Source organism: Pezoporus occidentalis, unplaced genomic scaffold (genome assembly GCF_034315485.1).
Source record: "Pezoporus occidentalis ecotype Australia unplaced genomic scaffold, CSIRO_AGI_Poc_V1 ctg204, whole genome shotgun sequence".
NCBI classification, from domain to species: Eukaryota; Metazoa; Chordata; class Aves; order Psittaciformes; family Psittacidae; genus Pezoporus; species Pezoporus occidentalis.
Window position 1 is genome coordinate 533,969 of NW_026913900.1, and position 14,722 is coordinate 548,690.

At 39.1% G+C, this 14,722-nt stretch overlaps 1 protein-coding gene across 2 annotated transcripts in view; it reads left to right on the forward strand.

Annotated features, from left to right (window-relative positions):
- The first annotated feature begins 30 nt into the window (after positions 1-30).
- Positions 31-14,722, forward strand: part of PARG (poly(ADP-ribose) glycohydrolase) — a 68,946-nt gene continuing 54,254 nt past the window's right edge. The window contains exons 1-7 of one of the 2 annotated variants that reach the window (XR_009964813.1): positions 31-478; positions 3,570-3,636; positions 6,577-7,557; positions 9,763-9,946; positions 11,045-11,167; positions 12,498-12,581; positions 13,574-13,648. Coding sequence is in view for 1 of the 2 variants with exons in the window: in XM_062618843.1 (XP_062474827.1) it covers positions 301-478; positions 3,570-3,636; positions 6,577-7,557; positions 9,763-9,946; positions 11,045-11,167; positions 12,498-12,581; positions 13,574-13,648 (1,692 nt within the window). In the remaining variant the exon portion in view is untranslated. The remainder of the gene's footprint in view (positions 479-3,569; positions 3,637-6,576; positions 7,558-9,762; positions 9,947-11,044; positions 11,168-12,497; positions 12,582-13,573; positions 13,649-14,722) is intronic. The other variant, XM_062618843.1, reaches the window with a different exon arrangement.

Genomic DNA, 14,722 nt, shown 5'->3' on the forward strand with positions numbered 1-14,722 from the left:
CCATGGTGAGAGGGGTGAGGTGGGCGGGGAGCCATTTTGCTGCGTGCGGCCGCAGAGCCGCTGGCCGCTTGCACTGGACGCGGTTCTGCCTCGGCTTCGTCGTTCCTTTCGCGCCTCCCGCTGAGGGGGCGGCCGGCGGGACGAGCCCGGTGCTGCGGGCCGGAGGATGCGGAGGAGTAGAGCCGCTGCCGCCGCATTGTCGCACCGTCCCCGGGGGGTGGCTGCCGCCTGGCCCCGGCGGCGGCTGGCGGGCCCGCGCGGCTGAGGCGGGCTGGGCTGGAGGAGGCGGGCCCGCCGAGGATGAGTGTGGGCTGCGGGCAGGACCCCCCTCGGAAGAAAGCCCGGTCGAGCACGGCAAGCCCCGGCGGCGGCTTCCAGGGAGAACGGCCGCTGCCGCCGCCGCTCGGTTCCCGCCAGGAGGGGCCCGGGGGCAGTAGCTTCGGCGGCGGCAGTACCGCCACCGCCGTGGGGAACAAAGGTTTGTACTGGCTGGGGCTGCGCTCTCCCTGGAGCAGGGGCAGCGGGCAGGCGAGCGCTGCAGCTGGGCGCGAAAGGGGGCTCGTTGAAGGCCCGTGTCTGCCCGTCTCCCTTCCTGCGGCGGCTTGGGCGGTTTCAGGGTGCACGGGGGATGGGATGGCTCTGCCCAGAAAGCCTGGGCGGTGCTGAACTTGCCCCAGCTTGGCCGGAACCTTGCTTGGCGGCTCTCAACGGGCCTGCGTGAGCCGCAGTCGCGCCTGGGGCTCGGCGGGAAGAGACGGCCGGATCTAGTGGGGGCTCTGCCGACCGCTGTGTGCGGAACTAGATGCTCACTGCATCTCTGTTGTGCTTCTGTTCCCGTGATACGCTTGAGGGGGGGCAGTGTTTAATGGCGAGAGGCCGCTTGTGCCGGTGCATCTAGCCTCGCTGGAGCTGGCCTTCGAATCGTCTCTAACTTGGCTTCCCGGTGACAGCGTGTCTCGTGTATGCGACCCCAGTGGTGTGGGGCAGTGCGCGTTGCTTCCCTTTGGAGACGGCTTTGGGTACAGGACGTTATCCTGGCTTTGTGCCTGATTCTTTAAAAACTGTCAGTGACAGTGAAACCGTCCAGGTGAGGTGTGAGCTGCTAAAGGTAGTGTGTTTCGTATGTGAGAGCACAACTACTTGCTGCAGAAGAAATGATGTTCAGCCGGGCTATCAGTCAGGTAGAACTTAAGGGGGAGGACAGGAACCCACATGAGCATGTGGCTGCAGGCCTAGAGCGCTGCCGGTGGCGTGTGGAGCTCCTCCCACTGTGTAACAGTGCTGCGTAGAAAGTTCCCACAAGGCTTCCTTAAGTTATTTTTATTTAGAGCTAAGCTTGTCAGTATAAAATTTTAATGCACAATACAGTACCTGTTTCAGGAATAGAAAAGAATTCAGGGAGGGAGGGAAAAAAAAAACAGATTTGCTATGGTCTTTGGTTGATGTGTTAAGCCTCAGTAACCTGTAATGAAGGTGCAACTTTGTATAGGTAATAGTGTAAAGTTATTATCTACACATAAAGTGTATGTACTCCTACAGAGAGATGAATAAGGATACTTTAAAAATTCAGTTGTTTTCCTCAGTGGCAGTTCCTGAGGAATGGTTTGTCATATGGGAATGATTTGGGGAATCTTGAATAGAAATTTAGAGACTACTTAAAAAAAAAAAAAAAAACTTATGCCAGAGCCTGCGTTTATTGTTTACTCTGAGTGTAAGCAAATGTTGTCTTTTTGTTGCCTCTTAGCTTTTTACCACCTTATCTGTAGCAAAAAGAGATGTTAGTAGCATTAAACAAAAATTATGTGTGTTGGTTATAGAGCTTAAATGGCTAGTTGAATGCCAAAATTCAGACCAAAGCCATTTTAGTTCTGTTCTGCATCTGCTGCTATCCTTTTTTGTTGTGCTAATGAGTAAGTATGCCTTCAAGTTCACAGCTGAAGAGATAGTCAGCTGCTTTTGAAGAGTCTTATTTGTCTCATGTTTTAACATGTCTCCTCTTTTTTCTTTTTTCTTTTTTTTTTCTGGCTGCTGCTTTCCTCTTTAGGCAGTATGGGTTAACACTTCAAATAGAAGGGCTGACATTTGGTAAACAGACTAATAGACTTCAGTTTTAGTAAATCTTTAGAAATAAAGATGTTTTCATAAAAATCCATCAAGTTGTTGGTTTTGTCTCTGTGGGATGAAGCTGAGTGTTGAAAATTTGGATGGCTGAATATGGCACAGGTATCCTTGTGCCTGTAATCCACATGCACTTTGCGTTACTCCCTGGTGACCTAGTCATGCGGTAGCAGTTCTGCGCTGTAGTTTGTGCGGCTTCAAAAGAACTTAAAACAATGTAAGCATTTTCTGTTGATTACTTTTTCATTTTAGAAATTGATGGGGATACTTGGTAACCAGCTGTGGAAAGTTCAAGGCCTTGAATGGTAGCATTTATGAAACAATGTCTCTGAAGTTGCCCATGGCCTTAGCTATCTGTGCTACAAGTTACATAATTTCCATTTGCAGTAAAATGCTGAGTCTTTCCATTGTGACCATTAATAAGAATAGTCAGATCTGCTATACAGGATAAGTTTGCAAAACTATTGTTGCAGTTAGGGGGGTTACACATTTTCCTTACCCATTTGAAAGCAGTGAGAAAACACCTTGCACAATCAGCAGCAGCAGGTATATAATTTCTCTTGGAAAGGGAGCTAAAGTTATTTGCCAAATTTTCAAAATTACCTTTAAATAACACCACAACTAAAAAACCTTTCTTATACTAATGAAGACTACCTTGCAGTTGTGAAATAACTGATTTTTTTTTTTTTTTTTTCTCCCTATCCTTCTCCCAAGCCTCTAAATAATGTGCTGCTGCTGTATTGAGCACTTACCTGAACTGCAACATCAGAGAAATAAGACTGATCACATTCACTGGAGCTCTGTCATTGGCAATAAACCTGAGAAAGTTGTGTCTTTCACATTTCATTGCTACTTAGGGGAGTAAATGTTGATAAACTTTACAAGTTTATGAATGAAAGGGAAAAGAAAAAGTCATTTTCTCAGCACTTGTTGCTTCTAGTGTGTACAATCTTTATATTAAGCCCCATGTTTCACAGTATGCTATGTACAAATAAGGTTCTCAGGTGGACTCCTAAGATGCTTAGTTGTTAGATTTTGGTTTTTTTTTTTTGCTTTAAGTTATGTCATGTTGCCTCTTCATTCCAAAATTCAGCAGGTGGTAACTAGAGCTGGAAAGTTCAGTTTGCCTTTTTTTCTTTTAAACTAGTTATTCACTATTTTGTTTAACCATATTGAAAAAAAATGTTGGATTAAAAAAACGCCACCACACACCAAGCCTGGCTTTTATAAAGATTATGACAGAAGCTATAGTTGCTGACTGATGTGAATTAAATATTGCATCACATGTAGTTTTCATAGTGTTAGTGCCTTGATGTTCCCTATAGTAGAGATGTTAATGAGAACTTGAGGTGTTTTTGTCTTATTCAAGTACAAGTTATCTTACTCATATGCAATCGTTTTGCAGTTTTATCATGTTTCATATAATAATGTAGTGAACTGTGGTTTTTCAGTTTGCAAACAACAGACAATTACCAGTTGGTTGGAGAATAAAGGACCCAAGACAACTGAGTCCAAAAGGTAAAATGAACAGCGTATCTATGCAAAAGTTGTGTTGAGTGGGCCTGTGGGGAACTCAAATTGCAGGTTGTTGGTACAGCTAGCTACTGAAGAAAAAGGCAGCCCCATTTCTCCTGCTTTCCTTACCTTGACGCATCATCTTGAATATAAATAACTGACAGAGTTTCACTACAAAGTGCTAACTAGTCGCCTATCCCTCCCCTCTAGCCCCAGAACTTTATTGTTGACTTAGCTTCCTGAAGCACCTCATTGTTTAGGTGAATAAATACTGCTGCTCCTGCAAAGAAAAAGATTTGAACCTGTACTGAGGGAAGGCAACTGCTGCATCCCATGACAGTGAACCAGATAGCTGTAATATCAGACTATGTCCTTTAGTCAACAGTTGTGCTTTTATTTTTGTTTAATGTAGGACAATAACAATTACAGATTTTGGCTGGTGGTCCTGTATTTAACTCATAGTTCTGTTGTTAATTTACAGACAAAAGTCTCTTTTGGTTCATCTCATTGGACTGTGATTGTAGTATAAGCATGTGCAGCTTGACTTAGTTTGGGCCAGAATTTACAGGTGTTCAAATGTGTCTTCAGGTTGTTTTGTGAAGGATGTTAGAAAAGTTTTGCTGTTGAACAGCACCAGGTCAAGTTTGGTATCTTCTGCTCATGCAGCCTGTCAGGAGAAATATTTGCAAGGTAGCATTAAAGTTAAGCTTCTACAGAAGTACAAGGGGCTGAGGTACCAGCTTACAGGTTGCAGAAAAACAAAGATATTAAGAAGGTGCTTAAGGAGGGAATGTTTTTGGTTTTGTTATTTTTTTAAGATGCTCTATAGGGTATTTCTTTTATATGCCCTCCTCAGCCTTGCTGACAGATTACAACATAGCCAATTTCAAGTAGCAGGTTAGTCATGTAAGCATTTCATGTGCCTTTCTATTGAAGTTAACATCACAATTTTAAATTGTCGTAGAATCGCAGATTTGCTTGGGTTATAAGTGACCTTCAAGATTATCTAGTTCCAACACCCCTGCCATGGACAGGGACACCTTCCACTAGACCAAGCTGCTCAAAGCCCCATACAACCTGGTCTCAAACATTTCCAGGGATGAGGCATTCACAACTTCTCTGGGCAACCTGATCCAGTACCTCACCACCCTCAGAGGAAAGAATTCCTTCCTAATAGCTAATCTAAATCTGCACTCTTCTAATTTAAAGTCAGTTCCCTTTGTGCTGCCACTGCATGTTCTTGTAAAAAGTCCCTCTTCAGCTTTCTCTTGGGCTTTTGGGCTTCCTTCAGGAAATTGAAGGCTGCTCTAAAGTCTCCCCAGAGCCTTCTCTTCTCCAGGCTCAACAAGCCCAACTGTCTCAGCCTGTCTCTATACAAGAGGTGCTCCTGCCCTCTGAACATCTTTGCAGCCCTCCTCTGGACTCGCTCCGACAGGCCCATGTCTCTGTTGTGATAGAGGACCCAGATCTGGATGCAGTATTCCAGGTGGGGTCTCATGAGAGTGGAGTAGAGAAGGAAAATCACCTCCTTGATGTGGTGGTTACAGTTAATTTGAATTTGAACACTGTTAGGTTTGGTGTTGTCAATACCTTTAAACAGTCACTTACTGAGATGGCAGCAGTAGCATAACTTTAATTTTTGTTCATCAGAATTTTCAGTGCAGTAACATATGCATACATGGGGATTTAAATTATCATAACATAAGCCCCTCTAAAATTGTTTTGTTTTTAAGTAATCTTCCTGTGGATAAAGTTCCAAGCTATCATCTGTTGCTCCAAGCCCCTTTATTGTTTGTTTTCTTTTTGTTCTGTAGTGGTAAAGTTGTAAATGCTATCTCTTTATCCAGAGCACTCTTTTAGAAAAGAATCTGTTATCATTCAGGGAGGCAATTAGTGCCTTCAGGAATCTATTAAAATGTTCAGTTGCTGAATTTAGGATTGTATAATAATTGAATATTTTCCTATCTAGTAGATACGGGAATCTGGGCAGTGACCAGATATACAGAGTTCTTAGCATGCTTAGCTTGCACTGTTGATATAAAATGTTGTCAGAATACATTCAAAAAAAGGTATTGACAAAGTGATATATTCACCAAGGACATATATGGCATCTAAGTATTTTCATCAGTACACTGACACAAAAAATTAGCAGGTATGTTGGAACTAGGTGATCTTAAGGTCCTTTCCAAGCCTAACTATTCTATGATTCTATGACTTTCTAATGCTGTCTTGGAAAGTTTTGTCTGCTCATACAAAACTCATTTAATTTCCCTGTGTAACCATTAGGACACATTTCATTCTTTGTGTAAGATGGCACAGGGCAAACTAGCTTATTTTTCTTAAAAATAATTATTATTGATTTAATGTCATGTAATTTTTATAAGAATTTCTTAATATATTTTGCTCTTATGCTTTTGCATTGTGAATATTTTTGAAGTCAGGGGCATCTTATTAAAATAAGGAAATAATAGGATGGTTTTGAGACTGGGCTACTGTGTCCTGCTCTTCTAAATGATGAATTTGTAGCTCTCAGGGAATGGCTACAAAACCATTGATTTTCTTGCTCACTCTATTTAACTGATTAAAATGAAAGCTAATGAGTACTTTATCATGACTTCTAATTTTTTGTCCGAAGAGAATAACTAAATAATAGCGTAATACTGTTTAGATTTTGAAATAAGGATAAGGAATCACTGGAACATATATCTAAGGTAAGCAACTGATTCATCATCCTTTGGAGCTTTGAAATAGAAATAGGTTGTTGCTGAGCTCCATTCCCCAGTAAAGTAAAACTTGTTGATCCTAGTAGTGCTCACATAGTGTAATGAGAAAAATTATGCAGTCTTTATTGTATGTTTATAATAATTCCTTTAAAATGCAGGTATATGTACAGGAATTCCATTTGGAGATAAGGCATTTAATTCTTTTACTTGTCTTTCACAGCTTACACAGCAAAATTAGTAACAATACTGAAGCAAATTCCAAGATGACTTCCATTAAAAAAGAGAACTTTTGTGAGCATGATGTGAAAAAGCTAGAGAATATTTGTCAGCAAAATTATTCAAAAATATCTGTGGAAGTCGGTGCAAAGCATGTAAATTTGCCTCAGACAGGCAGCATGTATAGCTGGGAGGCTGAGGACAAAGATCCAGTCTTGGACACAGAACCTGTGAAGCGGATGCAGTCTGGAGACCTCTTTAAAAATGCCAACATTGATCAGATGCACAAAACTGGCAAGCAGGCTCAGAGAGGCTGTGAGGAAAGCAGTGATAACTGTACTCAGAGGAAATCATCATCTGTCCGGTCTTTGAAAATGGGAAATACAAAACTTTCTTCAAAAGACACTGAGACAGATGGACAAGTGTCTTCATGCAATACACAGAAGCTGAAGACTTGCGATTCTGTCTGTTTAACGGGTGAACAAGAAGGGGATGTAGTTCCAGAAAGTCCACTTTCAGATGCTGGTTGTGATGCTTGTATATCTGACCTTGGGGGTCCTGGGAAACTGAGCAAATGTCAGAGCAGTTCAGGGGATTCACCTGCTTTTGAGAAAGAAAGTGAACCAGAGTCACCAATGGATGTAGATAATTCCAAAAATAGCTGTCATGGATCAGAGGCTGATGAGGAAACCAGTCCATTTCTTGATGATCGAGAGGAAATTAATATGTCAAAATCCATAAACAAATCTTTTAGAATTCAGTATGGGGATGCTGAACTGGAGTCAAGAAAATCGCATTTTTCTGCCAAGGGCTGCGAAAGTTTTGAGGAAATAGATAATTCTGTTAAAGAGGATGGTCTGCATACAAAGTCACCTGGGATCTCTCCTGCTCCATCATCAGAACTCAAAGGTGCAAAGCAGAGTGTGAAAAGGGATTCCAAAATCACCTCTCACTTCATGAGGATACCTAAAGTTGAAGAAAAAAGGTAGTGTTCTGTCTGCCTCTTCATCTCTTTTTCGCGCTTCAGAATTTGGAACCTGGATTGTGTAAAGCATTTTGCAAAATGTATGTTAAGACACAAAGACAGCTTTGATGCAAGCTTGAAATAACTTATTTTTAGTGGGAGTACTTGTGTGTTGTTTTTTAAGGGATCTTTATCCAGTGCAGTTAATTTTATTTTTCTTTAATCATTAGAGATCTGTTAGAATTGGGAATTAAAGACACTGTAGAAAGTTATTTTCTTTTAATAAAGAAGTGATTTAAGACCGTGGGGTTTTTAATACTTGAAAGTGAATGATAGTACAGGAATGCTTAATGGAGTGTATCCCTGGCATCCATTACTTCATTCAGAATATCTGAGGAGACCGACGTTTTTGTGGTTTTTTAAGTTTCATATGTCAAAAATACTGAATCTAGTTTGTTAAAGCATCAGTGCTACGTGAAATGAACGGCAATGGAAATGGAAGCCCTGAGCATGACCCAGACTTCACATGCTAGGTGTTGTGCAAAGACAAAAGGATAATCTCTGCTCTGAACAACTTGGATTTCAATGGGAGCTGAGGAAGTGAATAAACAGTAAAGGAGTAAGCAGAAACAAGTGAACTGTGTGTGTTATAGAACCATAGAATAGTTAGGGTTGGACAGGACCTTAAGGTCATCTAGTTCCAACAAGCAATTATCTCAGTAGAACTAAAATAGGTCAAGAAAGTAGTTTTTCACATGTTTACTGGGAGATCCTTTCTGGATGCAAGGAGCACCACAAACCATACTGTTCAAGGAAATGAAGAGGGTGGCTAACTCATGCAGGAGCTTACATTTGAGAAATCTTAAGAGATGAGTAGGCTGATAGTGGAGTTGTTGGAAAGCAAAAAAAGGTAGTTCCTAGGAAAAAAATAATGGATGAAGAATTTGCTAACAAAAGTATGGAAAAATGAGTCATAAAGTTAAAAACAATGGATTTACTCTTTTCACTAATTTAAATGAATTGCTGTTGTAGCAGAGCAGCAAAGGTTGAGGCTTATATTTGTCAGTGCTAGAGCATTGTGTGTTATGATATATCATCTTTCAGAAGGGAAGTTTTGCTGTATAGCTAGATGGGAATCCTAGAAGTGCTTTACAGAATAATTAGTAAGATAGAGTATGAAGCTGTCAAGAGATTACCGTTTTCCTTTTTGGGGCTAAAATAAGATTATGTGAAGGTTATAAACCTCAGTGCCAGATGAAATAGTGGTACTGCCTACTGTGCTTAAGAGGGCAATTAGAAAATGTTAAAGCTTTTCTCCTGGTTTTTGTTAGACCAGGTCTACAGCAGGCAATAGTGTGTCTCAGATCTTAACTTGTTGAGAAAGAAGCAGTAGAGTATCAAACACATTTCAGTCATCAGTAGTGCTATGCCAAAATTGCCCTCTGGCTCTCAGATGAGCACTTGGACCTGTACCTAGTGTCAAGTTATGTGTCACCATTTGCATGTGATCGGCCAGGTTGGAGGCATTGTCCACATCTGAAGATACTGGTATATGCATAAACCGAACCGGTTGGACAACGTCTTTATCCAAGAGTGGAGTAAGTTTGCTAAAGGGAATTTAGAGGTCAAAGCAGTACCTCAAAGTGTAGGCTTTTAACTTGTTTTGCATTTCACTCTGAGAGTTTTGTCTTGCATGAGAAATGTGGTATATTACATCAGACATATAGCAGATTGAGATTTATGTTCCCCATATCATCTCAGGTATGCCAAATACCTTTGATCATTAAAGAGGATTAGATTAGTTCATCTGCTCTTGCATAAATTTGAATTTTGCAAGTGTTTTTTGGATTGCTTTTCAATTTCTACTTCCATTGCAAGTATCGTATGTCTGGTGTGAAAAATAAAATCCTAGTGAGAAAGGGTGGTTAAGAAATTGGAATTCTTTTTGTTGGTTGTTTGTTTTGTTTTCTTCAGTTTGAAGAAGGAACATGTGCATCTGTGTATGCAGGTGTATTTTCTAACAGTTGAAAAGGGCCTGCAGAGGGTATCCTGACAAATGCAGACCAGTGAGTCTGCCTCCTGTCCCCAGGGAAAGCTTTGGCCTGGGATCGCAGCGAAGGCTAGCAAATAAACTGTTATAACTCTGGAATGGAAATTTGTGTGTTTGCCTACCAGTTTTTTTTTCAGTGGAAATAAAATTTTTCAACATATTTTGTTTAACAACAGGAAAGAAAAGTGTGAATTTGAGCCCCAGAGGCCAGGAAGGAAGATTCCTAAATATGTGCCACCTCCTCTTCCAACTAATAAGAAATGGTTTGGGACACCTATTGAAGACATGAGAAGAATGCCTATGTGTGGGACTCGTCTGCCACATCTGCGACCCTCAGCCAATCATACAGTAACCATCAGAGTATGATCATTCAGTGTGTTACCTGAAATCAAATTTCTTACTGAATTGTTCGGTAATATGAAATGCCAAATGTTAGTCTGGTAGTATTAGCAGGTTGTGGAAGTCAGTGTATGCCATTCCTTGCAAGCAGACTGGCTGATTTTCCTAAAAACTGGCTTTTCTGATGCACAGGATTTAGGATATTAAGATCCAGAAGAAATGTAATTATGGTTTCACTGCCTCTGGTTTGTTAGGGACAAGTATTTTTCTTTTGCATAAGAGTGTGTATACTTCCTCGCCTCAGTTGTAAACTGGGAATTTAAATATGTCTTCAACATTGTCATGTTACATTCTCATTTTAATATTCCATTTTGGGTTCAAGATACATGGAATTTTCAAGACAGTCAAGATATGAAAAAGACAATGAAAGATTTTCTATTAATTTTACCACCACATTTTAGAACAGATCTGATATATTTGACTTTAATATTTTGGAGTAGTATGCAGTCAGATAATTGTTGAAATAAAGCATGTGAGCAGAAACCTATGGAGTCACAGATAAATCCCAAACAAAAGAAAAGCACACTAAGTTTAAATGCAAGTTTTGAGAGAATCTGTGCTGCTGGAAGACCATATAGCAGATTAAGTCTGTCAGAGCATCATGTTATTTATTTTTACATTTCTGATGTAAAGTGTGGAGTACACTTGAAATACCGCTATATCTAAAAGGATTTCTCATCCTCTTCAGAGTTAGCTAAAGAATGTTATTTCTGCACATGACTATAGTTGTATTTTAAACTACATTTTGAAAATATTTGGATGAAACTATGTGGATACTTAAATTCATAGTTGAGGAAATCTAGCTGATAATTGGACATAAACTAATTGCATATATTGCCTTTATTTCAGTGTGTTTCAAGAGGTCAAATGATAAGGTGGTATTCTTTTCACCAAGTATAACACAAGAGTTAACAGATTTTCTAACTGGTCAGTTAGAAGCTTTCCCCTTTTCAGAAAGGATGACTGTAGAGGAGAGCTTTTCTACTTATGTTTTTGTTTACTTTTTATTTATTTTGTTTAAAAACTTAAGAAGTGAGCTCCCCTCCTTCTCTGTTGCAGGTTGATCTTCTGAGGGAAGGAGAGGTGCCTAAACCTTTTCCAACTCACTACAAAGATCTGTGGGACAATAAACATGTTAAAATGCCCTGCTCAGAACAGAATTTTTACCCTGTAGAGGATGAGGTAAGATGAAGTATTTACAGTTGTGTAATCAAATAAGTTTGTTCACATATAGGTGAGTTTTCAGTTCACTGCATTTGTTCAGTTGGCCAACTGTGTGTATAGAATTGGAAAATCAAGTAGATGAACATACCTGGTCTGAAACGCTGGATTCTGGGTTATAATGCTTCAGGCAGAGCAGAAGACTTTGTGGTGCTTGTTTTGTTACTGTTCTTTCTTTGTTCTGTTTTTTTTTTTTCCTAGTTATTTTACCTAGCCATTGATTATGATGTACATATTTATATATACTTGGAGTATAAACGTATACTCCATATGTATTTCTATACTTTGCTGTTTATATGTTATATATATTGTGTGTGAATCAATTTGGAATACCAAGGGATGTGAATGAATTCGTAACCACATTTTGATTATAATTCTCTGTCAGGTATTGCTGATAGTGAGGTGTACCTGCTGTTCTGCTAAAACAGTGGTTGAGAGCTTAGAGCTGGCCTTGTGTGGCTTGTTGATGTGGTATTTCTTGTCACTGCTTGAGGCTTAAACATACAAACTGAAAAACTTTACACTGTGGCGAGTAAAATCAGTAGTGTGTTCTATAGCAAAGGCTGTATAATGATTGATACTTGAATCTGGAACAGAGAATTTTTATAGCCTCTAGGAAATACTCTCAGTCTTTTCATTTATCTCTTTTACAGATACTGTATAAATTAAATTTAGTTGATGTTTCAGAGAGAAAGTGCTGATAAGATTTTTGTTGTTGCCAGTTGAGCAAGAAGAGTTGTCTCTGCCCTTGTGGTAGTCTAATAAGAAATGTCATTATTGCTTGCAATGGGCAATAAGACTTGCGTTGAGGAAAAATATCACAGAAAATACAAGTCTTAAATTTGGGTAGGTAGAAGAGTCAGCCACAGCTATATGCTTTTATAATCTGTGCCCTTATTTTTATTATGTTTTTACAAAGTCTGGTTTATATTTTTGAGTTGTAGATTTTATAACTGTGATCACGTTTGGTCTGCAAAATCCACTTTTTTCACAAAGAATATAGAGAACGTTATTTATCCTTGAGAATGCATGAGGAAATGTGCTGCATATGTGAAAGGCTCTTCATGAGATTTGTGACTTCTTCAGTTAAAAAGGAATTCAGGGAAGTAAAATGCAGTGGACTAGAAGTTGAAGTTCTTTAAAGTTACTCAAAATGTGGTTTATTTTTAAAGACCTTCACAAATAAAGCAAACTTTATTTAAAAAACTGTCAGGGAAGATAATTATTAGTAAATATGACTTGCTGTTTTGAATAACTTCATCTGACTTTGTTTTGGGCTTTTGTTTTAAAGAATGGTGATAGAACTGCTGGAAGTCGATGGGAACTAATCCAAACTGCCTTACTTAACAAGTTCACTTGCTCGCATGATTTGAAGGTAACCTAATCAATTTGAAATCGTCTATATACAAGTACATTCAGGTTCTCTGTGTACTATTAGTGATTCTGGCTCAGTCCTGGTTTTTGAATCACTTACAGAAATGAATTAAAAAAATATCATGTTGTTCAAGGTATTCTCTAATGAATTAAATGTCTTAATGAGTTTCAAGTGTTACCACTGAATATATTAGTTATTTTTAAAACAAATTGTCTTTTATAAATCTACATAAAACTGTTTGTCCAGCAATATCTAATAGTTTGTGGTAGGCATAGCATGTAGGATTTTCCTATAACCAGATGGTAGGGGGATGCACAGGTGTGAGAGTTTGAAATGTTAACTGTTGCAATCACTAAAACTGCAACAATTTAAGCTGCTGCCAAAAATCTGTAAATCATGGGGATTAATGCTGTGTTGAAAACCCTTATAGTTCTTATTGGCTTTTAATGAATTCTGATTTGAAGCAGCTTAGAATTGCTATAACGTTTTTTGTGAAGAATAATATAATTTAGATTATACCTGAAAGGCAGGGAAGGAGGAGGATGCAAAAGCTACAGATAAACTTTAAATGAATACTTTTTTTTAGGGTGATTGTTGTTCTAAAGGGTCTATTTAATTTGTTGCTCAAATTCTTTAAGCTCTTAAACTGGTAAAAAATCTGCTGTATTGCTGAGGAATGCTTTTTTGGCATTTTTAAAGACTGTGAGCACAGGGTGAGGAATCTTTATGTTGTAGGCAGATCCAAGCATGCCTTGTCTTGTTTTGTGCTAAGAGGAAAAACCTGTAGACTAAAGCTTATTCAATGCTAAACGTAAAATAACAGGATTCAGTATTATGGAGTTGTGCTGTATTAATCCAGATCTATGGATTTTGGTGGGCTCTATGACAGGTTTTAGCCACTAGATGGTACTGTTCCTTCACAAAGGAAATTCCATAAAATCGGTTTTCTTCTCTTAATGTCTAAGCTTTATTTTGTTATGCTCTTTCCCCAGGAGGCTATACTGAGGTACAACATTGCTTATTCCAAGAAATGGGACTTCACCGCTCTTAACGACTTCTGTGAGAAGGTAAACCAAGTTGACTTGAAATAGGAAATAAAACAAAAGTGACTGCTTTGTCTATACATCTCAATGCTTTTGGCTTTATTTCCCTTTTCAAGAGTAAAAGTTTTGCAGTCACCTATGTGGATGGTTATTTGGCTGGTAACTTCAGTTGAAATGCTAATTAAGCTTTATAAACTGGATTAATTTTAAATCTTAAGCAGATAATTTGAGTGCTTCAGTAACACCTAAGGTTACTGAAGGCAAGGTGAGAAATGCCTTTATGAAAACCAGACTTATTAAGAAATTGTATTAATATTTTCAGTGTAATTTTTTGTGGGTTTTTTTTAAGTGTTGCTCTTTTTTCTCTTTTTTAAACAACTTTTGTGTTGCAGTGGTATGTGTATAGTCTGTGTTTTGCTGGTCTAGCAGTAAAATTTTTCTGTATACTGAGATAATGAATTTCAACTTTAGAGCCTTTGAAAGGTTGGTGTGGTTTTCATGACTTCAAGTTACCTTCTTGAAAAAAGAAAAACAAATAGTAAGTGATAAATGCAAGTTGGACTATTATTAATGTACATCCTGACTGAGGATGAGAAGCTATGCTACCTAAATCAGTATGGGAGATTAATATGGTGCAGTAGAAATTGTATTTTTCTTCCACCAGCTCAGAAGTGCTTTTAAAACTCATGTACTTGTTTTCTTGGGAGGGGCTTGCTAAACTGTATTGGTTGAGAGAGCAGTGGGGATAGGTATAACTGTATTGAGGTTCAGCAAAACTAAATTTGGTTTGAAATTAATTTCGTTAGTTGGTGTGTTTAAAACAGATGTCTTTTTAATTCATGTGATCAGAGGAACTGTTTTTTGTATTGCCTGTTTCCATTGCATATAGGGACTGTTTTGCAGAATGAGTTTTGTTTTGCATGCAACATGGTGGTGGTGTTACTGACAAAGTACCTATATGCCAGTGGTATCATATTTACTAGCTATGAGAGCTACTGCGTTCACTCATCTTGCCATTTTGGTGTTCCCTCCTCTCCTTGTGGGGGTCTCTGTTTTTCAGGCTGCAGAGAATGTCTGGATGGTTGAGGCTGTGGACAT